At 40.0% G+C, this 27875-nt stretch overlaps 1 protein-coding gene across 1 annotated transcript; it reads left to right on the top strand.

Moving 5' to 3' along the window:
• The first annotated feature begins 991 nt into the window (after nucleotides 1–991).
• On the top strand, nucleotides 992–26900 carry LOC129723871 (uncharacterized). Its single transcript, XM_055678343.1, has 5 exons — nucleotides 992–1619; nucleotides 21574–21759; nucleotides 21823–22768; nucleotides 22833–22978; nucleotides 25265–26900. Exons 1-5 carry the CDS (start codon nucleotides 1434–1436, stop codon nucleotides 25385–25387), a joined length of 1587 nt encoding a protein of 528 aa, XP_055534318.1. The 5' UTR covers nucleotides 992–1433; the 3' UTR covers nucleotides 25388–26900.
• The last annotated feature ends 975 nt before the right edge of the window (nucleotides 26901–27875 follow it).

Genomic DNA, 27875 nt, shown 5'->3' with positions numbered 1-27875 from the left:
TTTTATTGTTCTGGACAATGATTTATTTACAATGAAAATTTCTGATGTTACCTATTTTATTTCGAGATGTTAAAAAAATATTCATTTTTATTCATTTTCTATGGAATGCCTCAAATGTATTCGCTTACAATCACCCCTATGGCATCGAGACATGTTTCAAGGGCTAATGTTTCGAGACGTGTTCCAAGGGCGGAAAGCTTCCACGTAGCAGAGGAAGCAAATATGAAAGAACACCTATAGCTTAGGAAAATGTTTGCTCCTTTAAAAAACAGCTAAGTAGCGTACCGAAGTATTTGATATGACTGGCAAATCCTTCAAAACGAAATTCACGACAATAATTGAATAATTCTTGCCCACGTCTTTACATAAAATACGGATAAAATACGAAAAGTAGTATTTACTGAAGAATGCTTCAACTAACAATACAGTGACACACCTAAAGCGTTCACTGTCAACAAACAACAGCCGGAAGAAGCTACTGGAGGAAACTTCGTCTTGAAGAAAACATTGTACTATCAGCTAGAGCCACACGATGTAGACCGCGTAAAATTCAATCAAACCTCCTATCGAATATCACTTGGTACATCCAATTCTAATCCTGAAGACCATAAGTTGTGGTAAATATCACATTTTTCATAGCCATTATTGGCTGTGGGGTTAAATTTTTTCATAGTTCCTCTGAACGAAGTATTCAAAAATATTTGTTTTATCGAAAGTAGATATAAAAAGGAATTGATTCCATAAATAAACTCAAAATTGACAAAAATGCAATTGGGACGAACTTGCCATGAGCGGCAGAATAGCTCGCTTACAATACAACCACAAGGCACATGAGCCACATAAGCTCTTTAAAATTTCGTCCTTTGTCGAGAATGCACCGATTGTCGGAGTTGCATTCTTGCGATCACACAACACACAAACAAACGAAACGTCAAAACACTGATTCGAGCAGTTCGTTCAATTCGAGCTTGAATCGCTTTCCAAATCGCAAATTCGGTTCAGTGAGTAGTGAGCTGGTTGTCCGTCGAGAGGTATCCCTTCGCACCAGATCAGACCGGATCAAGACTTTTTAATGGAATTCCATATTCTGTAATCTGCAAACTATCGCTAACTTGCACAGCAGTCTGAAAATTCTGTGAGAAACATAGAACAAAGTTACACGCCTTTGATAAGAATTATTAGTATATTGCGTAGGAAGTAAACAAAAGAATCTGTCGATTCGTGTAGATAGGTGAAAAGTTGTGCAGTGATTATCCGAGAAAAGTGTATAAAACGATTGGTCGCTGTCGAGGAAAAAAGGAATATTCGCAATTTTTACTTTTTGCGATCTGAGCTTAATTTAGTGCATGTGGTATTAGGCTAATATTCAATTGAAGTATTGTGATAAAGACAGGCGTAGTCTGAATTGAGGCAAAGAGAGCACCAGTGCAAACATGTCTATCAGCTGCAAGTGCTTGAATGTTATGATAAAGCTGGACGGAACGGAGCCCGAATCTCTGGCCCGGTTTGATTTGGATGCGTATTTGATTCGGAAGCGGCAGCAACAACCGCAGCAGGCAAAGGAATCGGTCACAAAAGCGACGACACCCAGCGACGACCATTTTCTATTTTTCAAAGAGGTGAGTTCTGCTGCTGCTGTTTTTTGTACTGTCTCCCATTTTCGCTTCTCCATTCTGTCTGTGTGTTTGTTGTTTATTTCACATCCACTGCTTGCTTGCTTGCTTGCTTACTTGCTCATCAGCAGCAGCACCGCAGCCCCTCAAAACAACTCGAGTCGATCTTTTTGTCGTACGACGAGAGAGCCGGAGGAACGATTCGGCTCACGGTTGGCTGGCATGGCAAGTGCCGCAACGCCATGGCTTATCTTCTTCAGTAAAACCGAAATGTTGCTTGATAAAATAGTTTTTAACTCTTATTCATCAATCGCAGTGCTTCGTGTTTAACCTTGAAACTAGATTTTTCCGGGTTCAAGAAAACAATAAATATTCTACCACACTGCAGTATACGTGTATTTAAAAGAAAACAATGTTGTGCCAATATTTTTAAACAAGACATTTTTCTATATGTATTTGAATACTAGTACTACAGCCTACGATCACAGACAGTAATCTGTAGTGTTCCAAAGACTCTATGATTTACCTATGCACCATCATCTCATCAAAAATCACAATATTTTTGAGCACCTGAGCTGCAAAATTTGAATGAGAACTTTGGTCTTCTGTTGATCATATTCACGGTATTTCGGTAGACACAGTTTTCTCTCAGTTTTTTTGTCGAAAGAATGATAGTGATTTTAAGAAGTTCGGTATTTTTCATAACCGAGCTATATAACATACGACTTTCATAGAAACGAAGGTAAAATTTAAACTTTTCCATTTGCGAATTACACATAGCAACGTAGGACCCATTTCTGAAATTTCGCACGTCTTGAATCGGTCCTGTCGTTCGCAATTAGAATCCTGGAGAGTCAAATTTTTGCAAATCTACAGTTTGCGATGCTTTGGAGGCAGGGAGCAAAAAAACCTCTTTCCAGAAAGCAATTAGTTGATTTGAGAAGTCTGAGTCTGGAGAAAAAGAAACGCTTAAGGAATTTGTTGACGAAATGCGATTGCGTCGTTATGGATAATGAAACGAAACCCTAGAAGCCCATTTCCGGACAACAATCATCGCATCTACATTATACATATATATAATTAACAAATCCTTCTACGTCAAATGTAAGCATGATGAGTTTAACATATTTCACTTCATGGTTGTAAGTATGCCAAACTTCTGCCGCAAACCTATGGATTTCTGGTTAAGCTACGTTTGCTATAGAGCGATTTGCGCTAGAATACTTTAACAAGGCTTTGCTTTACTAAAGTATTCTCACGCAAATCGCTATAGTAAGCGTAGCGTATCCATTTCCAATATTTAGGAAAAGAATCAACAAATAAATGTGTAAACAACAATCAAAAAAAAAAATAGGAAGTAAACACAAACTAGAGAACCCACGCACATTGACCTACTCAGAGGAATCAGATACAATGTAGTATCTTGGCTAGCGCAATCGTCTTCTTTATTAATGATCCTGTTGTGTTTACCGGTTTATCGCGGTCATTTTATTTTCAGAACGAACATATTCATCTAGTGCTTGCGTATTAGAGAAGAATTTAAACGAAAACTGAACCCAGCAGTGATGATGTGCCTTTTTTGCGTTCAATTTTGGTGGTAATGAAGTTTTTTTCTATTTTTACGAATAGACCCGAGGATGTGATCAATCAAGACCACGTGGGGTCCTCAGACAGTCCTCTAAAGATTTTAACTTTCTTGACAAACAAAGTTACCCCAGTTTGCACTTTTATTTTCCGTGCGTCAACATTGCAGATTTCTTGCTTCGCTGCAAATGACATGATGAGTTATTGTTTACCAGATAGAACCATGAGCATACCACAAATCTTGCATAATCCAGCCAAGCTCGCCAGAAGGGAGCTGTCCGACCGAATCGTCGATCGATTCACTAAATCGAAAGTGAACAAGCATCGAGCGCTGGCAATGCGCTTATTGTGGCTGTTTTAAATATATACTTTATTGTTGTGATTAGCGCCAGGCAAAATATTTTACGTTCCATCCGAGGTTTTACTGATCGGGGGCTACGATGTGCTTTGCCTTTCGCCATTCTGTACCGATACGGACTTACGTTTCTGGCGACGACAGCAGCGTCGACGGTTCGATGACAGCTATTTTTAGTTCGCGTTATTCTCTTCCGTCGAAAATAAATACCGCACCGGTGTGCGGCATTTCACTGTGGTTCAGTAATCGCTAAATTAGCGTGTAAATCGGCTAACATTAGCATAGGATCATCCAAAAGTGTTCCACGCTGTCAACGGGCCGTGCGAAGACAGATCAAAGGTGGTCACAGCTTTCTAGGGAGCATTTGATAGGCTCTATCGTACAAGTACCAGCAGACTCTAAGTGATTAAATGGTTGTTTTAGAAATGGTCCGGCTGTAGCGCTCACGAGATTTGATCCTTGTTGACCGATTGTTAACGATGTTAAACAAGGCACTACAAGCTAAATTAAACCGTTAACATGCAAAACCTGAATACCTAAGCTTTAAGCGTAGTAAGCATGAATCTAAATTTTGCACCGTCAACCAGTATAACAGTGCAGGAAGGTGATGTCCTCTTCCAGACAATAACTTGATTTAAGTTGTTCAACCATTGCTTCTGCCAATTTGATAATTTATGCAAACGGCGAAATCGTTTGAAGGCCTCGCTTCTAACCGAGTGACCCAGATAGTTTATGATTTGGTGTTTTTTTTTGCTCATTTTTCATATTATTGGCTGTTCCGGAGCCATCTAACGCAATTAATCGATTTTAATATTAAATTATCACAAGAGGTTCGAGACTTGGTTGATGATGATGGTATTGTTGTTTTGGCAGTCTAGAATTTTTAAATTTGTTAATGTGCGGTTTTGTTTAGAAAAAAGCATTATTAGATATGTTGACATTCTTTGTTCTACCCCCTCTCCAGTAAATTGTGATTGTCTCAGCTAAAATTCAATACAGTCACAGAGTCTTTCGCAGAATTATTTATCTATACAAAATTATCTTTCTATTCAAATAATGTTCATATTTCAATAAAGGGTAAAACCCACTCATCCGTCCACCATCTTTTTTTATATTAGAAATTTTCATCTTCATATATTATTATGTGACATATGCCTCGTTTTGCTCTTGCTAAGCTGAATTAGGATAGCGCACAACCGTACTGGGAGTTGTCCTCCAGATTTTAAAGGATTTCAATAGCCCTATATCGAAGATCTATATATCTTTTGTTGAAAATTGCAGGACATCAGCACATGCTTTTCTATGCTTTGTTATTAGACCAGTATATTTGCTCAGATCTTTCTTCGAAAGTTTAGGCACAGACAAACAGACGTACCTCTCGAAGTTAAATCCTGAAAAATATTCGTCCTTATTCGAAACGTTACACCCATGCGCCACCATGTGAGCTTATTGTCTACTAAATTGTTTTCGTAAAACGGTTTTCGTCTTTGATAATGAATGTGCAAGCTTGCATATAGCGACACTAGCGGCATTACTGCCTACTAAGCAAAATTTCGAAATAATCGTTATTTTTTCTGGTCGATGAAATCGACATCAAGTGACATGTCTGTTTTTATGTGGTTTAGGTATAAGGTCATAGAACCATGCCATAGAAACATGAACCGCTTTGACCACCTACCAATTGAAATCTTTGACCAGTTCGACACTACCTCCAAAGAACCTAATGCTTTCCAGCCCCATTCTGAGTAAAGATGCGAATAAACCACCTAAGGGCTCTGGTCCTATGAACTGATGAGACGATCCAAGTATTGCGAGTTCATCGGCTCATTTCGCAGTGACCAGGAACGCAATATAACTTACTTTACTTTCATGGCGACACAATCTCAGTACCAAGACTTGACGAACTTCCACGCTCTCTACCAGCCACCATGTACTTTGTTTTGGTAGAGTTGATGGTAAAACCAATTCTCGCTGCTTCCCTCTTAAAAGGAACGAATGCATATGAGACTTTAAAATAATAGTACCGCTTCTTTACACGCCAGCTCCTCGTACTGCAGCCTTCAAGGCAATGTTGAACAACAGGTTCGGAAGCCCGCCACCCTGCTTCAGACCATCTAACGTCACGAACGGGTCCGGAATTAAACCTGCTATCTTGACCCATGATAAAAAAAACGTCAAGGGCGGTACAAATCAGCTTAATCAGTTTCGTTAGGAAATTGTGTTCAAGCATAACCTGCCATAACTCATTGCGCTCAACTGAATCGTATGCGGCCTTCAAATCTATAAACAGACGATGAGTTGGCAAGTTTATTACTTTGAACTTGTCAAGGATCTGACGCAAGGTAAACATTTGGTCCGTAGTAAATCACCATTTCCGGAAACCGGATACGGGAGAAGATCTTGTATGCAGAATTGAGGAGTGTTATGCCTCGATAATTACTGCAATCGAGCCATTTTTATAGACTGGGCAAATGAGTACGTCCATCCAGTCGACTAGGAGGCCGTTGCAATATGAACTGACTTGATTATTACAACCCAGTTTTTAAATGACTAAATACACTCCCAAACAAGGTTTGATGTGCATATCGCCGACTACAAAACATTTGAAGTTGCTTAAATGTCGGACATAATACCTCCAGCTGGTCTTGAGGTACGATGCTCAACAAGAGTTCGAATATCGGCTCGGGAAAGACTGTTAGTGTCAGTAAGATCGTAGCGCGAGCCCCGCAATTGTCCTGCACACAGTTGACTGCGAAGTTTGTTTATAAATAAACAGAAGGTCGAGTTCCGAATCAGAATGTAGCAGAGGATTTTCTTTTGACTGTCGGACATGATGCAAAAGTTTTAGTTATTAGTGGAGTAAAAACAATGATTTTAGAGGCTTTTTTCATTCAAATAGTGACTAAATAGTAACCAAAAAGGAAATAATATAAGAGTTTAAAATTATTGTGTAGCCAGAAATGGATTCTATTTCATTTAAAATATGTATTCAAACCATAGGAATCGGAATGACTGATTCTTGTAGAGATAAATCGAAGTCAATTCTTTACTATAATTTCGAAATTGAAATGCTGGTAACGTTTGCGGTAAAAAAATGGACTTTTTTCAGATGGTGATGAAAAAAAAACTAAGACTGATAATTGAGTTATATAAAAGCAAAGCCTTGGTGCTACATTCCGATTCGGAACTCGACCTTCTGTTTATTAAACACAGACTTCGCAGCCAACTGTTAAGTGTACAGGACAATTGCGGGGCCAGCGCTACGATCCTACTAACACTAACAGTCTCTCCCGAGCCGAGACTCGAACCTACGACAACTGGCTTGTTAGGCCAGCATCGTACCTCTAGACCAGCTAGGAGGGTTATGTTATATAAATTTCCCATTAATGGTAATTTTATTATACCACTAGCTGACCCGGCAAACTTCGTCGCGCCTTTTTTAGTGTTTAATAATTTTAAACATTTCAAATTAATTGATTCCTTGCGATTTGTTTATATCATGTGAAATGATTGGTTTTATCGGAATGACAACATCCTCGACTTATGGCTTTTGTACATCACCTCTATTCCGGAAATATATTCAATGAATTTCAGTTATTTTCGTTGTTTTTTAGAAACTGAAAGTGGTCATCTTCAATTCAAAATGGTGTCCAGGGTTAATGCTTGGCTTCTATACATCATTTCGATTACGGAAATATCCATATGTAGTAGTATTCGGTTATTTTCGGCTGTTTCCCAGAAGTTGCCATTTTACAATTCAAACTGGTTTCTAAGGTCGATTTTTAGCTCCTTCTGGATCCGGTGATACACATATTGGGTGGTATCTGGTCACTTCAGGCTATTTTTCAAAAAACCGTAAGTCGCCATCTTGGATTTTAAAATGGCATTTGAAGACAATTTCTGACCCCTGAGCGTCATTCTGGTTAAAGAAACACTCATATTGGGTGGTATTTTGTCATTTTTGGCTGTTTTCCAGACACCGGAAGTCGCCATCTTATAATTCAAAATGTTGTCTGAGGTCGATTTGTGGCTTCAGTGCATCATAACAATCCCGGAAATACCCATATTGGGTGGTATTTGGTCATTTGCCGCTGTTTTTCAGAAACCGGAAGTCGCCATCTTGGATTTCGAAATGGCATTAAGGGACAGTTTTTGGCCTCTGAGCGTCATTCTGGTTAAAGAAACACTCGTGTTGGGTGGTATTTGGTCATTTTCGGCTGTTTTCCAGACACCGGAGTCGCCATCTTACAATTCAAAATGTTGTCTGAGGTCGATAGGTCGATTTGTGGCTTCAGTGCATCATAACAATTCCGGAAATACCCATATTGGGTAGTATCTGGTCATATGCCGCTGTTTTTCAGAGACCGTAAGTCACCATCTAAAATTTCAAAATGGCATTAGGGGACCTTTTTTGGCCTCTGAGCGTCATTCTGGTTAAAGAAACGCTCATATTGGGTGGTATTTGGTCATTTTTGGCTGTTTTCCAGACACCGGAAGTCGCCATCTTACAATTCAAAATGTTATCTGAGGTCGATTTGTGGCTTCAGTGCGTCATAACAATTCCGGAAATACCCATATTGGGTGATATTTGGTCATTTGCCGCTGTTTTTCGGAAACCGGAAGTCGCCATCTTGGATTTCGAAATGGCATTTGGGAACAATTTTTGGCCTCCGTGCGTCAATCTGGTTAAGAAACACTCATATTGGGTGGTATTTGATCATTTTAGGCTGTTTTCCAGACACCGGAAGTTGCCATCTTACAATTCGAAATGTTGTCTGTGGTCGATTTGTGGCTTCAGTGCATCATAAAAATTCCGGAAATACCCATATTCGGCGGTATTAGGTCATTTGCCGCTGTTTTTCAGAAACCGGAAGTCGCCATCTTGGATTTCGAAATGGTATTTGTAGATATGCCAGAAGAAGGAAAGGTGTCGAAACATTATGGACATGTTTGTTACACCTAAAAACATTCACTTATCCAGTTTGGTTATATTTGCTTGATTGGTTCTCGAGCTGTGCGAAATGTGAGTTTCATTTGTATGGGACCTCTCCCTAATAGAAGAGAGATGGGTGTCAAACCTTTATGGATATATTTGTTACCCCTAAAAACATTCACCTGCCATATTTGGTTCCATTTAGTTGGTTAGTTCTCGAGATAAGCAGAAATTTGTGTTTAATTTGTATGAAACCCCTCCCTCACAGAAGAGGGAGGGGAGTCAAACCATTATGGACATATTTGTTACCTCTAAAAACATACACATATCAAATTTGGTTGTATTTGGTTGATTGGGTCTCGAGCTGTGCGAAATTTGTGTTTCATTGGTATTGGACCCCTCCCTTGTAGAAGAGGGAGGGGTGTCAAACCATTATGAATATATATGTTACCCCTTAAAACATCCACCTACCAAATTTGGTTCTATTTGCTTGGTTAGTTCTCGAGATGTGCAGAAATTTGTTTTTCATTTGTATGGAACCCCTCCCTTCCCGAAGAGGGAGGGGTGTCGAACCAACATTAACATATTTGTTACTCCTAAAAACAATCACATGCTAAATTTGGTTCCATTTGCTTGGTTAGTTTTCGAGATGTGCAGAAATTTGTGTTTCCTTTGTATGGGGGCCCTCCCTTCCAGACGAGGGAAGGGGTCTCAAACCATCATGGGAACCTTTCTCGGCCCCTAAAACCCCCACATACAAATTTTCACGTCATTCGGTTCGGTAGTTTCCGAGCCTATATGGATCAGACAGACAGACCGGACTGCATTTTTATAGGTATAGATTTGCAAAAAAAAATTCTACGCCCTTGCGAGCGGCCTTCCGGCAATTAACCGGAACATTTGCCGTGGCGGACGAAAACATGCGTGTAAGCATGTTTTTAAGCGCTTTCTACGTTTTTTTTTTATTAATTTCTCCGCCGTTTTCGTGACAAAATTGCTGGAATAGATCTTGTGAGTTTACCCAGAAATTCTCGATGGGACGCAGCTGGGAGACGTAGGGCGGACTCGCCGACTTCGGTACCACATCGATATTCAGCCGCTCCATCTCCTCCAATGATCATTTCGAGTAGTGAGCCGACGCCAAATTTGGCATGAACACCGTGTCTTCGTCCTTATGGTATTTCTTGATGAACGACGCAACTTCTGGCACGCACTTCGTACTATAAATTTCCCCGTTCACGGTCATCCCGGAACGAAAGAAGAGCGGCTTTGACATCTCTTTCTCGCTGATTGTCAGCCACAGCAGCACCTTCATGGGGAACTTGGTGTGTGAAATAAATTTCACCTTCCTTCGTGGGAGAAGTGAAACACGAAGTACCCTGCCAGTCGTTGCCATCCAGGGTGAAATAGGTCTCGTCGTCCATCACCAATGCCACGTCGCGATTCGACGGGAAATCGACTTGACCATCTTATTCAACTGCTGTCGCTGCGTCTTTGCCTGCAGCTCCGAGACCAGTGGACGCGACTGCCAATTCACTTTTTTCGCCATCACAGTTAGAGTTTGAATGATAGAGCTGTAAATTTTTTTTTTGCTAACTCATGGGTTACTATGATTGACGATGCATGAGTAGTTTCGTCAGTGCGGTTGCAGGTAAATCCATGAAAAATCGGCAATTTTTGTCCATTTTTTACCGCAAACGTTAAAATTGTTTTTGTCAGATTTCGATTAAAAAAAAAAATCGTGTCCATCATTACCCTCTCCTCTATTTCTGTGGGGAAACGTGGACCGTTGCGTACCCCCTACCCTAAATGAGTTGTCCACACGGAATGTGAACGGCCTCTAATTAGCATAAAATGCGCTCAGTGCTGTCCCCCAGCTGGTCTCGAGGTACGATGTTGGCCCACCAAGCCATTCGTCTTCGGTTCGAGTCTCGGCTCGGGAGAGACTGTTGGTGTCAGTAGAGGATTGTAGCGCTAGCCCCGCAATTGTCCTGTACACTTAACGGTTGGCTGCAAAGTCTGTGTAGAATATAACGGAAGGTCGAATTCCGAATACGGGATGTAGGTCGGACTCGATTATCTGGAGACTTGATTATCCGGGGCTCTAGCCCCGCAATTGTCCTGTACACTTAACGGTTGGCTGCGAAGTCTGTGTAGAATATAACGGAAGGTCGAATTCCGAATACGGGATGTAGGTCGGACTCGATTATCTGGAGACTTGATTATCCGGGGCTCGATTATCCGGAGAAAATGGCTCAATTATCCGGAGTATTTTTTTTCTGCTGTATTTCTATAATGTACTTTTGTCTTCCGGGTCATTGGGAGTTTCGGGGTTGTTCAAAATTGTAAAAAAATGCCCCGTTCTGTTTAGGTAGTTCGTTTTTAGCAGTTTTCTCGTCGTTCCTTCAACCAATTCTTACTCAACAACCTCCAAAAGCAAGGTATTATGGTTTTAAGTTGCCGATGAGGACAACCACTGTTGGTCAACCGATTTCGAATTTATGGCCGGAACATATTTCTGTAATATAATGGCCATGATCAAAGTAGTACTTAGAACCACAAGCTGGCCTGTTTCGGTGATGTTTCGGATACTCCTGGATTATAGAACCAAAACTCATCAAGCAAAACCAATAACGATTTGAAATCCGCAAAGTAGCCCATTAGTGGCCATATCGAGCGTCTAGGTCGTTATTATGTTTTTATTTTTCATTTGTATGGAACCCCTCCCTTCCCGAAGAGGGAGGGGTGTCGAACCAACATTAACATATTTGTTACTCCTAAAAACAATCACATGCTAAATTTGGTTCCATTTGCTTGGTTAGTTTTCGAGATGTGCAGAAATTTGTGTTTCCTTTGTATGGGGGCCCTCCCTTCCAGAAGAGGGAAGGGGTCTCAAACCATCATAGGAACCTTTCTCGGCCCCTAAAACCCCCACATACAAATTTTCACGTCATTCGGTTCGGTAGTTTCCGAGCCTATATGGATCAGACAGACAGACCGGACTGCATTTTTATAGGTATAGATTTGCAAAAAAAAATTCTACGCCCTTGCGAGCGGCCTTCCGGCAGTTAACCGGAACATTTGCCACGGCGGACGAAAACATGCGTGTAAGCATGTTTTTAAGCGCTTTCTTCGTTTTTTTTATTAATTTCTCCGCCGTTTTCGTGACAAAATTGCTGGAATAGATCTTGTGAGTTTACCCAGAAATTCTCGATGGGACGCAGCTGGGAGACGTAGGGCGGATTCGCCGACTTCGGTACCACATCGATATTCAGCCGCTCCATCTCCTCCAACGATCATTTCGAGTAGTGAGCCGACGCCAAATTTGGCATGAACACCGTGTCTTCGTCCTTATGGTATTTCTTGATGAACGACGCAACTTCTGGCACGCACTTCGTACTATAAATTTCCCCGTTCACGGTCATCCCGGAACGAAAGAAGAGCGGCTTTGACATCTCTTTCTCGCTGATTGTCAGCCACAGCAGCACCTTCATGGGGAACTTGGTGTGTGAAATAAATTTCACCTTCCTTCGTGGGAGAAGTGAAACACGAAGTACCCTGCCAGTCGTTGCCATCCAGGGTGAAATAGGTCTCGTCGTCCATCACCAATGCCACGTCGCGATTCGACGGGAAATCGACTTGACCATCTTATTCAACTGCTGTCGCTGCGTCTTTGCCTGCAGCTCCGAGACCAGTGGACGCGACTGCCAATTCACTTTTTTCGCCATCACAGTTAGAGTTTGAATGATAGAGCTGTCAATTTTTTTTGCTAACTCATGGGTTACTATGATTGACGATGCATGAGTAGTTTCGTCAGTGCGGTTGCAGGTAAATCCATGAAAAATCGGCAATTTTTGTCCATTTTTTACCGCAAACGTTAAAATTGTTAAATGCATAGATTTGATTCAATTTTTTGGAATTTTACCTGTGCAGTATAACGAATTGAGGCCAAAACACGACGATGTCGAACAAAACCTCGATTTCGTAACTCTGCAGGGTACTATAAAATCAGGGAAAGATTAGAGAAGATTAATTCAATTTTGAAAACTTTTACGCCATTCTGCTTACACTGTTCAGTCCAGTGAGAGATTCGCAAACATATGGAATTTACAAAACGGAAAAGTCGACGAACCGAACTGTCCAAATAATCAGCAAATAAGACGCACTCTTTCCAATTTATGTTTCACTACAGTAAAAGGTATCTTGCTTATTTGAAATTTAAATAGTTACTTTTGTGACCACTTTGTCATAAAATAGTGAGTTTAATGATTAGGCTCGAAATAGTGACAAAACTCCTACAAGTGACTTGCTACTAACCCTGAAATTCAGTTAAGTGTTTCGTCTAGTAATCCACCTACAATTGTGTGCGGCCCCAACAGCTTTGTTTTTGCCTGTTGGTCTAAACCGGTAACAAATATAAATTAGCTAATTGTGCTACTCTAATTAGCCGCATGAACCGGAAATAATAAAAATTTTGAAAAATAATGTTCTAAAAAGACGTATAAATTTTAGCATAGGCTTTATTTAACCCGGAGAGAAACCAAACTCTTATTAATCAGCAACAAATGGCACAAGTTCTATTGCATATTGAAGATCGATCTGTTCTGTTACGGTAATACACTGTAATCAAAGTTCAGATGTCAGATGATGGCAAATAAGAGTGCTACAAAAGTGGACCGATAGGGACAGCAAACGACGCCAGTACTGTGCCTGTGGATTCAAATTTTTCCACTAGACACTCAATTGTTGACCTGGTAGGACGATTATGACGACCATAAATTGAACGAATTTCGGTGGTGAATTTTAATAATCTCGATTCGTTGTTGGATCGTGTATAGACTGTGCCGAAAATTATAAATACATCTTTCTTGAATAAAACAAAAAATACAGGATTTTTCGGGTCATTTTATTCTGAAATATAGATAATAAGTGTTTTCTTTCCAGTTTCAATTCAAGTTGGGATTATTTTTCGAAGGATACGCGAGTTCTCTAACTTTTCTCTTAACACTACTCATAAGCTTTTGCACAGTGTGTTCTCCGACCATTTTTACCACTTTAAGCCAATCTTTTCTAAATTTTTCAACATTGTCCGCTGGTTTGACATATTTCCTCAGCTTTGCCTTGGTCAAAGCCCAAAAAGTTTCAATAGGGCGAATTTCAGGGCAGTTTGAAGGATTCATCTGCTTTGGGACACATGTGACATTATTTGTTTTATACCACCCTAGTGCATCCTTAGAAGAATGGCAGGAAGCAAGATCGGGCCAAAAGATTGGAGGATTGTTATGCTGCTTAACCATAGGTAACAACCTTTTCTGCAAACACTCTTTCACGTAAATTTTACCATTCATTGTGTCATTGGTAATGAATGGACGAGATATTTTCCCACATTCACAAATGGCTTGCCAAACCATTGCCTTCTTGCCGAATTTTTCGGTGTAAATGGCTTTCACTGGTCCAGGGACATCCTTTCCCTTCGGTGATGTATAAAATTGCGGTCCTGGCAGAGTCTTATAGTCCAGTTTAATGTAGGTTTCGTCATCCATGATAACACACCCCATTTTTTTGGTCAGAAGTTTGTCATAAAGCTTCCGAGCTCTCGGTTTCACAGATTCAGCTTGTTTTGGATTTCGTTTTGGCTGCTTCTGCTTCCGACGGGTCTGCAGACCCATTCTTTCCTTGGCACGCATAACGTTACTCGCCGAGGTTCCAAGCTTTCTCGCCACTTCTCGTACTGATACTGAAGGATGCCGCTTGTAGTATTCCTTAACCTTTTTGTCCATTGTGGGATCAACAGGCCCGGGTTTTCTACCACGTCTTGGGGCATCAGTAAATTTGCACTTTTCACAATACTTCCGCAATGCGGTTTGAACTGCTCCGACACTTATACCTTCTTCTCTGGCTAATTTTCTTATAGAAAGACCATTCACGGTGCCCCATTTGTGCACAATTCGCTTTCTTTGCTCGGGAGAAAGGCCACGCATTTTCAAAATTTCGCACTAAATGTTAGAAAAAATGACAGCATCTGTTTCTTTTGGATGTAAACAACAGGACGCAGCCAACGTTTGGTTGAATACTGCACGTTATTTGAAATTACGGTTGATCGTAAGTGTATATATAATTATCGGAACGGTCTATATCTTTCCATTTTGAAATGGTAAACCTTACTGAAGGAAAATGTTAAGAGAGCAGGAAAAAATATGGCGTCGTTTGCTGTCCCTATCGGTCTACTTTTGTAGCGCTCTTATTGAAAAACCCTTTAGTACGGGAACCTATTGTTGTACAGTAGAACTTTCTGAGAATGATTTGCCGGGAACTGATGATACCTTGTACAGGGCTCGTAATGATTAGACAATACAATAGTAGTGACTCTAGTGACCAAAACATTAAGAATAGTTTCCAAAAAGTGACTTGGATTTTTTTGAAAAGTATCCAAACTTACAAGTCAGTTAGTACAGGTCGGACTCGATTATCCGGAGTTTTGAAATACATTTCGCTCCGGATAATCGAATCTTTCGGATAATCGAGCCATTTTTAATTTTTTAGTTTTTAATATCTCATTTAGACAAGTTAGTTTTCTATTATAGTATGTTGTACACAATACATGTGCCGACGAAAAAAATTAAAAATTGTCTCTAGACTGTTTTTCGGCATTTGTTATACATTGTTTTTTTATCTTAAATATTAGGAAGAATTGAGATGTTACATATACAGATCCTGTTCGATTTTGACAACACTCATGATTTTTTTTCCTAAGTGGCCTATAACGACCTAGACGCTCGATATGGCCACTAATGGGCTACTTTGCGGATTCCAAATCGTTATTGGTTTTGCTTGATGAGTTTTGGTTCTATAATCCAGGAGTATCCGGAACATCACCGAAACAGGCCAGCTTGTGGTTCTAAGTACTACTTTGATCATGGCCATTATATTACAGAAATATGTTCCGGCCATAAATTCGAAATCGGTTGACCAACAGTGGTTGTCCTCATCGGCAACTTAAAACCATAATACCTTGCTTTTGGAGGTTGTTGAGTAAGAATTGGTTGAAGGAACGACGAGAAAACTGCTAAAAACGAACTACCTAAACAGAACGGGGCATTTTTTTACAATTTTGAACAACCCCGAAACTCCCAATGACCCGGAAGACAAAAGTACATTATAGAAATACAGCAGAAAAAAAATACTCCGGATAATTGAGCCATTTTCTCCGGATAATCGAGCCCCGGATAATCAAGTCTCCAGATAATCGAGTCCGACCTACATCCCGTATTCGGAATTCGACCTTCCGTTATATTCTACACAGACTTCGCAGCCAACCGTTAAGTGTACAGGACAATTGCGGGGCTAGAGCCCCGGATAATCAAGTCTCCAGATAATCGAGTTCGACCTACATCCCGTATTCGGAATTCGACCTTCCGTTATATTCTACACAGACTTCGCAGCCAACCGTTAAGTGTACAGGACAATTGCGGGGCTAGCGCTACAATCCTCTACTGACACCAACAGTCTCTCCCGAGCCGAGACTCGAACCGAAGACGAATGGCTTGGTGGGCCAACATCGTACCTCGAGACCAGCTGGCGGACAGCACTGAGCGCATTTTATGCTAATTAGAGGCCGTTCACATTCCGTGTGGACAACTCATTTAGGGTAGGGGGTACGCAACGGTCCACGTTTCCCCACAGAAATAGATGAGAGGGTAATGATGGACACGATTTTTTTTTTAATCGAAATCTGTCAAACAAAATATATTGGCTTATTAATAACAGAAATTCTACAGATATTCTGGTTTTCGCTGTCGTTATCAGTTATTATTCAAGACTAGCTGATCCGGCAAACTTCGTTCCGTATTTTAGTGTTTAATTTAATAATTTTAAACATTTCAAATTCATTGATTCCTTGCGATTTGTTTATATCGTTTGAAATGATTGGTTTTATCGGAATGACAACATCCTCGACTTTTGGCTTTTGTACATCACCTCTATTCCTGGAATATATTGAATGCATTTCAGTTATTTTCCTTGTTTTTTACAAACTGAACGTGGTCTTCTTCGAATTCAAAATGGAGTCCTGGGTCCATGCTTGGCTTCTATACATCATTTCGATTACGGAAATATCCATATGTAGTAGTATTCGGTTATTTTCGGCTGTTTCCCAGAAGTTGCCATTTTACAATTCAAAATACCCATATTGGGTGGTATTTGGTCATTTTCCGCTGTTTTTCAGAAACCGGAAGTCGCCATCTTGGATTTTGAAATGGCATTAGGGAACAATTTCTGGCCTCTGTGTGTCAATCTGGTTAAAGAAACGCTCATATTGGGTGGTATTTGGTCATTTTCGGCTGTTTTCCAGACACCGGAAGTCGCCATCTTACAATTCAAAATGTTGTCTGAGGTCGATTTGTGGCTTCAGTGCGTCATAACAATTCCGGAAATACCCATATTGGGTGGTATCTGGTCATATGCTGCTGTTTTTCGGAATCCGGAAGTCGCCATCTTGGATTTCAAAATGGCATTTGGAGGCAATTTCTGACCCTGTGCGTCATTCTGGTTTAAGAAACATTCATATTGGGTGTTATTTGGTCATTTTCGGCTGTTTTCCAGACACCGGAAGTCGCCATCTTAGATTTTGAAATGGTATTTGGAGACATTCCAGAAGAAGGAAGGGTGTCGAAACATAATAAACATATTTGTTACACCTAAAAACATTCACTTGCCAAATTTGGTTATATTTGCTTGATTGGTTCTCGAGCTGTGCGAAATTTGAGTTTCATTTGTAAGGGACCCCTACCTTATAGAAGAGGGAGGGGTGTCAAACCATTATGTATATATTTGTTACCCCTAAAAACATTCATCTGCCAAATTTGGTTCCATTTAGTTGGTTAGTTCTCGAGATGTGCAGAAATTTGTGTTTCATTTGTATGGAACCCCTCCCTTCCAGGAGAGGGAGGGGTGTCGAATCAATATGGACATATTTGTTACTCCCGAAAACATCCACATGCCAAATTTGGTTCTTTTTGCTTGGTTAGTTTTTGAGATGTGCAGAAATTTGTGTTTCGTTTGTATGGTACCCCTCCCTTCCAGAAGAGGGAGGGGTCTCAAACCATCATAGGAACCTTTCTCGGCCCCTAAAACCCCTACATACAAATTTTCACGTCATTCGGTTCGGTAGTTTCCGAGCCTATATGGATCAGACAGACAGACAGACCAGACTGCATTTTTATAGGTATAGATAAATTTGGAATCATTTCATTTGTGGCCTCTTCGATTTTCTAGAAATGTTGAGTACATTTACGAACTAATTACATTTTTTGTTTTATGACTTACATGAAGTTCAATAAAGTGAGACAATGTATGTAATTTTACAAGGATGCGAATAATGAACAAGGACAGAAGGTGTGACTTAGAAAAAAAAATCCTCATCCAGACGTTGGATTCTCACCAGAAGATATAGTAAGTCGCTATACAAAGTGTGAGAGAGATCTCAGTGGCAAAAATAACTTCCACAAGGCAATGTGTGTGGTTGATCGAGGCGTGCTTGGAACGAGACACAATAATTGAGGGTGGTGATCGATATTATTCTTAGAGGAGATTAATTCCCAGAAGTTTTATCGACAAAAACACCATGTCGGAGACATCGGATAATTTATGAAAAAATGACTTTTTGAAACTAAAATGTCTGTATGATTTTTATTTTTGTAGGGTTATTTTTAAATATTTTGCATCGTTTGGTTCAGCGTCGCATTCAGTTATATGACTCACAGAGCCCATTAAGCATGGCGCTAGTGTACAAATGATTTATAACACACTTCTCTTTGAACATTTACACAGAATTTTCGAACAAAGCTGTTTTTGCTTGAAAGTCTGTCTGTGGTATGTAACCTTTAAGAGACGTTTTAAAGTTTTTGAGGGTCTTTTGGAATAATGTTTGCATTGCAGCCTTAGGCCTTTTCCTGATCCTCAATTTTTTTGGATTTTCCTGTTGAGGTGATTGAAGTGATTTTGTTTTACTTTCTGTTCAAAACAGTTACAGTCAGGTTCGATTTTTGGAGCGTTTTCATGCATTTTGAGTAAAATCTGGTGTATTTGTTATTTTTTAAATCCTCTATAGAAGCTTTCAGCCAGATTAAACGAACTGGTCAATAATTTTTGTTTTTGATCGTTTATTTGATCTCTCCGAGCGGTTTACTACTTTATTAGAAATCAATTTTGGTTCTGGTCATTTCATGGTTTCAAAAGTTTTGAGCTAAATTTTGACTATTCAATGTTTAGCCTACAATTCTATTCTGCTAGAAGTCATTCTGGAGTCTATTGTGTTGTTTTCCTCCCGTTTAGAAGTGTTTTCAATAATTCAAAGCATTACTTGTGAATGTATTTGTTTTGATGTCTTCTAGGCTATGAAGACCTTTCAAGTATCATTTGGACTTCGTTTATAGAAAAGTAAATGATGTTTTTTTTTTTGCTTCGACAAATAATGTCGATATTTCAGCTCAATTTTTCCAACAAACCAACTTCGTAACAATTACTTATTAAGAATCAATTTCTTCTTTTCCCTCTTCTGATCTTTTGGTGTGTTTCTCAGCCATTTTGGGCTGAATTGTAATGTGGTTCTTCATATCTATGACTTTTCTAATCTAGGTGGTTTTTAGCTAAATCTGAAATTATTTTTTAACATGTTTAATATTATATTTAATCACTGAATAAACCACAAATCACTTGCCCTTCACCATCAGCACGTTCACAGTTGCATCCGAATTATTGACACACCTTCTAACATCACCTGGTGATCACTTTCTTGTAACCATTTAATCAATGAACGAAAAAACTCGAAGACTTACTCAGTAGTTTGAAAGTGTTCATAACTCGAATTCTAATTTAGTGAGTCCAATTAAAAATGAAGTCATTTGTCAATATAATCAAATTTCTACTCCGCAATTTTTGCCAGCAGAATTAATTAAAACTAACTTAACTGAGATTTTCAAAAATATAAAAGCACCTGGTGATGATGGGATCTTCAACATCCTAATTGAACTTCTTCCTGAGAATTGTCAATTTTCAATAATTATTTCAAAATCGCATATTTCGCCGAATTATGAAAAAATGCTCCAAATTCGAAGACGAACAAGGACCCAGTTGAGGTTACTAATTTTCGAAAAATCAGTTTGCTTTTTTCGATGAGTAAACTGTTTGATAGAATTATTTAGAAAAAAAAAATAATGTGACGCATCTACTACAGTTCAATTTTTGGACAAGAACAGTTCTGAAAATTTGCGATTTTTTTTTTCTAATTTATATAATAAAGATAGCTTACGGGAAAACCCATTTAAGTTTCTGAAGAAGTTCTCTTTGCTAGAGGCACCAAAATTCAAAGGAATGGTTAAAAAGCTACAATATTTTGGGAACACCGTATTTGAGCTTTAGGGTAACTTTTTTCACTTTTGTCGACCAATGTAATCTATATTCCTATTTTTATGGATGTGTTTCTCGACAAAATAATATTTCTGTTTAACATTCTAGTTAGCAAAAGCGAAGCTTAACTGTTTTAGTCTTGGATATTCAGTCGCCACCCTGAAAAACCTAAAACTATTTTTTTGTTTATTTTAAACGCGTCCTAAAACAGCAACTTCATAAAGTTGAGAGTCTTTAAAATTATTGTTAATAAAATTACAAGCAAATGTTTTCGAATAGATTTTGCGAGATATTTAGACTTAAAAAAAAATTAGAAAATTTAAGTATTTGAATCTTCGCGAAGTTAATCAGATGAAAACAACAAATTTAGTTGATATTGATAACGTATTACAAAATGTTTACAAATTTTTTATTCATTTATTTCAAAATTTGAAAATGTTATTACACAAATGCACTAATATTATTTGATTTATTTGTGATTTAGTAAACATTGTTGCAACAAAAATAACAGTAAACACCAGTGCTTTGAAGTTCAAATGGTTCAATTGTAACACATATAACCTCATAATGTTTTCTACACCCAAGGATTATAATTTTAAAACAGAGGTGATGATAGTTTCTATCTCCACGCTCGTTATTTATAGCATTTTTATTAAGGGGTTGTTCAATCGAAACTGAGACATCTGATGGCGATCAATACCATATTATTTTAACTCCCTGTGTGTCTCTTCATTATACGTTGAACAACAACCCGATTCCGGTAAGCATTAGGAAAGTGACACAGTCGATTAAAACTTCAAACGAATTAAAAAAGTAATAAATCGTACAGATTATCTTCCGCTCCCCTCTTTTGCTACCACAGCGTCTTAACATCCAAACGCAGGGTTCAAGGTTTCGTACGAACAGACAATTCGTTTTGGGTTGGAGGAGATGTTTTTTTTCTTCATCTCGTCTCATCACTTCAAATGTTTCCAAGTTCCAACTGCCCACACAGCACCTTGTGCTCGCTCGGATCGTCCAGTGCGCAGTTAATCGAAAACAAATTGGATCGTGTCGTTGACAGAAACTTTCAAATCGCAACAGGAGGACGGGGCGATATGGATGGGAGCGCAGAATGACAAAAAAAACTTTGACCGAAAACAAGGCCAGATGATGAGAGGCTGGGGTCACGCTGGAGCATATAGATTTGCGACCAGTAATTAGCAGGATTTGCTTCCGAAGTACACGCCCAACTTTAGTTGGAATGACGAATCTTGAAAACAGAATGAAGTTCTCAAATCGTAATAAAACTCTCGGTTATCTTTTCGCACTTAAACAAATCTATTGACATGGTTCAAGCGACTGCACCAGTGCATAGTGGGACGATTTGTAAAAAAGGGGCCAACAAGTTTTGCACTAGTAAGTACCGCTCAATAATTCCTTCACAAAAGCTGGTGTCCCTCTTCTAGATTCCATTCCACTGTGCAGTGCCTCCAATATTGATTGAGCACACGTTCAACTTACCTCCTGCGGCAGGGTGTGAATCGGAGGTGCAAATCGTACTGCGCCACTCTCTTTCATTGATTGATTTTTGCAATTTACTCCAGCCCGACTATGATGATAATTTATTAACATTTCAACTTACATACAATATGTGAACTGCGCTTATCACTAGCAGCCGTTAATACTTTTCCACTTTACAGGCCCTCGGTCCGGTTCGGTGCCTTTCTATCGAGGTCCAGTTCGATGGCCTGCTGCGCAAAGTGCGCGTCTTCGACGAATGGGATCTCAGTCAGTGTCGGAACTGTGCGTGCTGCGTTTACGCCGCAAACGTCAACGAAAGTACGCCCGCCTTCGGTGGCACCTGTCTGGTCAATTCGAGTCTGCTGGTTTGTTTCAATTATAACGTTTTCTTGCTATTATTTTCCTAAACATTTTTTTTCTAATTATAGACAAACCAGGAGCAACTGAGTGCCCGGATGTCCGACGAGAACTATTCCCCCGCATTTGGCATCCTACTGAACGGAAGCAGCTCGAGCTTTAGCGACCTGGCCGAAAAAGCCAAGCTGTTCGGAAAAGCGAAAAGTGATAACCAATTTGTGCGGCTGCTCCGCGCCTACATGGAGCAGGAAACGGAAGCAGCTAACGAACGGATTCATCGTTTCACGGAGCAAGAATTTGCTGTCCTTAAGTTGAAACGAGAACGTGCCGAACAGGACTGTCTGATTCTGGCCAAGCTATCAAACAACGTACCTGAGCTACTGCACAGTATTAGCAGTAGCAGCGATGTGGTTGCCCAACCGGCTATGACGACAGTGGATTCTGTAGAGCAAACAACAATCGTTCGCAGCAGTGTGAGTCCGATGGTGGCGACTACTGGGACAAACGACTCAGGTGCCGGCAGTCAACTGGAAACCCCTCCACCGACTCCTGAGTATCTTCCAATGTCTACCGGCAATAGTCCACCGATGATGAGCGCCGCCGCCACCAGTGCCAACAGCCGGCAGCAAGCCAACGCTGTGTCTTCTACGTCCTCCTCGTCAGTATCAGCCGCCGATCAGTCATCGCCCTCGTCCGGCGCGAGACTTACTGGCTCTGCACGAATGTACAACAGAGCTTACAGTAACAATCAGACCAATAACAATATCGTTAGTTTTAACAATACTCGCGGTGCCATCAGCAGTAAACAAACCCCAAACGTGATGATGATGACGACGATGACACCGACGACAGCAGCACTAGCGCAGCAACATTCCAGTACAAATGCTCAGCAACACCGTCGCTTGGTTGCAACCAACTCGTTCGAGTCGGACTGCATGTTCGACATCGACGGTATGGAAAACGACAAATCTCCACTGTCAAATACACTCTCCGATGAGGAAGAACTTGGATTCGATGGTAAGTCGAGGGTGCGGGAAATAAAGGAATTATAGTTTTTAATATTTCTTTTTTATTTGCGCAGAATCTATCGGGAACAATAATGACGACGGTATGTACATACCGTCACGCCAGTTTGGCCGCCAGAGCAGTTCGATTGCGAAAAGTCTTCCAATCTCAATGCCTCAGGTGATGACGCAGTTCCGAGCGAACGAAGTGGATTTCGAAGAGGTAAGACGCGATGAGGGTGACACGCTGGCGGATCAGCGTGGAGGTTTCGATTATTATTTTTAGGATTTTATCGCTTTGTTTTTTTGAAGTGTGTTTTCTTTTGCCTTGGTCGCATGGAAGTTGGTTGCCAGCGGATCTTATTGACTTGTAACAATTTGCAGAACGTGATTTTTTTTATCGAATATTCACTTCTGTTGCAACGTAATCAATTTTTTGAAGTAGAATACTTCTCTCAGGAAGTTCTGCTACATAGGGATGTGAAATGAAAATCTAAAACCGAAAAAAAGCAAAAATATGTCCAATTCCAAATGCTAATAAATCGGTTAGTATCAGATGGATTTGCTTCGTTCTTGCAGCAATAGATTGCAAAATTTTCTAAGATTCTTCCCAAAATAAGATAATTGTAATTTTATTATTCACACTATTGTACTATTGAAAATAGTCAAGCCTTGTCAAAACGAAAAATTCGACCTCTGATTGGTCGTTATATGATTGCTTCCCAAGCACGGTCGACAGAATCATACCTTGCAATTGAAAACATGCTATTTGGCCTATATAAGAGCCTGTTTCAACCGGAGCCGCTCATAATAGTTCTAGACAGCGACAACAGCAGTCGTCCTTCCTTAGCAGCAGCACTAGCCCTGTGATTGGTCACCACGTCTCAGGAGCAGCGCGGTTCTTCTCAGCGTGTGTCGTCAGACTGCTATTATTCCCCCCCGTGTTGGGGCAGCATGAAGATTGCCATCAGGAAATCCAATTTTGGAAATCAAAATGCCTATTTCAAGGCAAATAAACAAGTCATTGAAAGTTAATAATTTTTGACAACGCAAGCAAGATTCTGTGTTGGATCCTAGCAATTTAAATTTGTCGCACCCGTCTAATTCACTGTATGTGAAATAGCTTCCACAGTGCATGTTGTCCGTGTATCTTAATTCCCCCAGCATTAACAGAATTTCGTCGTCTCCCAGCTGCCAAGTTGCAACATGATGCAACACGCAACAGCGAGCAAACGAAATCGCTTGATGTTACAAATCGCAATAAGATACGGGTTAAAACCGTTGCGTGTGTGAGAGCACCATCGGTGTTTATTCGCTGGATACAAAAATCAAATGCGAATTGTGGAATAATTCGTCTAAAGAACATTAGGAAATGGTAAAACTGAACTGAAAGGCGTGGCCTTTTACGTTGCACCCTTCGGCTATAAAAGAGTGTTTCTGGGAAAACTAGCTACATTCATTAGTCGGAAGGTGAACTGGATGGACCGTCCACAACGTTGTCAGCAGCAGCAGCAGCAGATATCGGCACTCAGCAGTAACAGGCCATAGCAGCGGGTCGCGCCTGTGGCTGCCTTCAAAATAAACAAATCACTTGCCCTGTGGTTGGTCACCACGTCTCAGGCCTCTGCCTGAGAACGAACGCCATCGCGAGCGATCGGGCGAGATTTTTGCCGTACATCAGCCGGCACTTCCTCTAATGGAAATGTTGGATCATTATGTTCAGAAGAATATTACTGTCGGTAATATTACAGAGATGCGATTGCATTATATCCGATATGGAATTGAACAATTGGTCGGCGTGCGACCAGACCGAACCAAGCGCCATTTTTTTTTAAACTGAGTTTTTAACACTAGTGGATGTTAAAATTGATAATCTATATTTCACGAAGAAACGAAATCATTTGAACAGTTTATAATGGTATTATAACAAAATTTCTCTGCAGCAGCTTGCAGGAAGCATACGGGGTGAGTGAACATTGATCGCCGATTACTCGAAATAATGTTTTTGGCGCTTGGTTCGGTCTGGTCGCACGCCGACTAATTGTTCTTCTGAGGACAAATAAAACACTTGATTTGAAGAATTAATAGTTTTGGGTACCAGTAGCAGTATGGTAACAGCCTCAGCGGTAGGTGCAGCCGGTACTTCCATAAGGCCGATGTTATAAGAAAGTAAATGGAAGCGGCACGGCGAAACAGTTCGGGTGTGCTTAGACGCGCGTCATTTTTCGTTGTTGATATTATTCCCCACATGAAACGAGGCGCTTTCGTACGATAGCGGCGGTATTAGCGGTAGATGCATTTGCCAACACTTACTCCAGTAAAGCCGTGTCTAATTTTCAATGTGAAAACACTTTTCTATTGTGTTGGCCGTATTAGGCCGTAGGTTAATGTACAGCCTAAGTAAAGCTGTGTAAAAGTAAAAGTCTACTTCAACCTTGCGGTCGTGGCCTTGCACACAACCCTCCTGTGATTTTTTTAGCTCACATTTTTCGTTATCTTTCTCTTCCAGATATCTGAAGACAATGTGGACATTGCGGCCAGCATTAAAGCCCTGGCGCGAAGTGTCCACGGGGACACTGTTTTCGGTGATCTACCGCGCCCGCAGATTCAACGGTTCAGCACACAGATCTAAGCAGCGAAGGGTGCACAGTCAGAAAGCAACAACCGCGCTTATTGAGACAAACTGTTGTTGCAAACATTTATTTGTTTCTAATGTTAAGAAATTTTTTTCCCCGAAGATTGAATTCAGCCTCTCAGAATGCTGTTTGATGTTTCTTTTAGTTGTTTAGGTTTTTTTAATCGCTTAGACTAGTAAGAGCAGTAAGGCACTTTTGTTTCCCCTTACTTACATTATTGATCGTGATTTCCCTACTTATATGGACGCACATGTTTCACGTTCTCGAATACAAAAGCAAGAAACGCGGATAGTGAACGCTAGATTTTGAAAGTAAACCCAGACAGTTTTACAAGCTTCCTGTGGGAGCCAACAGTTTTGCTCGTAGAATTCGAGAATTGGTTGTTTAAACACCAAACCACTGAGATGGTCAGATTTAGAGGAAAGAAAAACAACAACAAATCGTCACGCGCTGTCGATGAATTTTTTTAATAGTGTTAGGTTCTTTTTTTATAATTGCTTTTTGTAATTAACATATAAGAAGTCGGGAGAAAAACTAATAAAACGGACAAGTTAGGTCGAGGTTGATCTTTGGCAACTAAATTTGGCGGAGTTTATAGGCGCGCTAGTGGGCGAGGCAATACGAGTATTTTCTTTTGTCATTGCAGCTTTTACTAAAGTTTGGTATTGACGTGAAAAGAAATACAATCGCTAATGATATCTATTGGCTCGAAAAAAATAGACAGACATTTTTCAATTTTTCATTATTTCACAGTTATTGAAAAAAGGTATATTGACGTTCTAAAAATATTTGTCTTATTGATTTGTTATTATACCAATTTAGATGCCATGCGATATGTCAACTGTGAGCAAGCAATGAGAAACTGTTATAGTGAAGAAAAAAAAACTACTTTCACCCTTGTAGACTGTAAGTTCGAAACACGTTGCATACTTACATTGATGTTCTATAGCCATGTTTTCTCGACTATCTTCCATTTCCTTTAGCTTTCTAGTTAACAATTGAATAACGAAGAACATAAACTTTAACTACCTCCTAGAGCATACATTTACAACCGAAAACTTGCTACGTTCTGAATACTACACAACTAGCAATCAGAGTTACAATTGCAACCCCTTCTATTTTGGGTGGTTTTCTTTTCGGACGCTAGATCCGCTTACTACTAATCGATGATTAAGTTTGTGTGATTTTTAACCCTTCACCCGTAAGACCAATCAACGTTTCTCCCATCGGCAGTGCGAAACCATCGAAACCAATAGACCTATTAGATGAAAAAAATCCGACTGAAATCAATTTCATTACGGTTCGGTGATATCTACACGACAGAACGTGTATCTATCGATATCTATTCTCTGCAACTATGAATATTATGTTACACACAATCAGCGAGAAGAGAAAAAAAACAGATATATATGCCTATCAACGGCTGCCAGTAGCAGCATACGCGATAAATAGTTGTTTTTCAGATTGCTTAATGAAGAATACGAAATAAACCTAATAAAAAAACCTGAACTCGCAGTTATATTAATTTAAAGAAAAGACATCCGTTACGGATCGGTGAGTTGCTCCAAGAAACCAGTAGATGTGCTGTTCACTTGCAAGAGCTCACCGCATGCGACAACTGAGCGGGCGGTTCGGCTCCTTGATTTCGACGTGGAAACAGTCCAACAATCATCGGAATGACAATTTGCAGTAGTGCCGAATCCCAAAAAACTGCTTCAAATTCGATCAAAAATCAAAGTTATGCTGACTGTTTTCTTCGATTACCAAGATGTGGTGCACTCGGAAATCCTTCCGGAAGGCCAATCGATCAACGCTGAATATTGCTTAGACATTTTGGGGCGCTTACGCGACTATGTTCGTCTCAAAAGAAAGAAAATGTGGGAATTGGGACAACAAATCATCAGTTTTTGGATCACGATAGCGCACTGGCGTCTTGTCTGTAATTGACCAACAATGTCATTATGGTGTTCCCCAAGCACCCTATTTGCCTGATCAGTTCGATGTCGCAGTTTACTGCGATTTCCGCGATGAAGCTACGAGGTCGATAAATACATTTTAAGAAATTATGCAACGAAATGGAATGACAGGGTGACGAAAAAGGTTTCAAAACTACATTTACATACATTTGACGCGTTACCAACATCACTGGCACTGGCACCCGAAAAATGGTCAGTTTACCCTTCTCTTATATTGATTCGGGCAAACCGGCTAAATGTTGACTGCAATTATTGATAGCATATCAGACAGTTTTGAACAATTTCTTAAGGTTTTTACATGGTATGTTATATTCTGAGTGATATTTAGTACATTAATTGTTTCCCAAAACAAAGTGAAGCAAACTGTGACAGCAGAGAAAGTAGTTTTGGGATAAACGGTACAGAAATAGATGTTCGTAACGCTTGAAGGCTACCATAACATTCCCTTGTTTTTAGTACTCAACGCGGTTGAACGCACTTCTAGAATTCCAGTGGAAAAACTATTCGA

Source organism: Wyeomyia smithii, chromosome 2 (genome assembly GCF_029784165.1).
Source record: "Wyeomyia smithii strain HCP4-BCI-WySm-NY-G18 chromosome 2, ASM2978416v1, whole genome shotgun sequence".
NCBI classification, from domain to species: domain Eukaryota; kingdom Metazoa; phylum Arthropoda; class Insecta; order Diptera; family Culicidae; genus Wyeomyia; species Wyeomyia smithii.
This window is presented reverse-complemented; position numbering and strand designations above follow the sequence as displayed.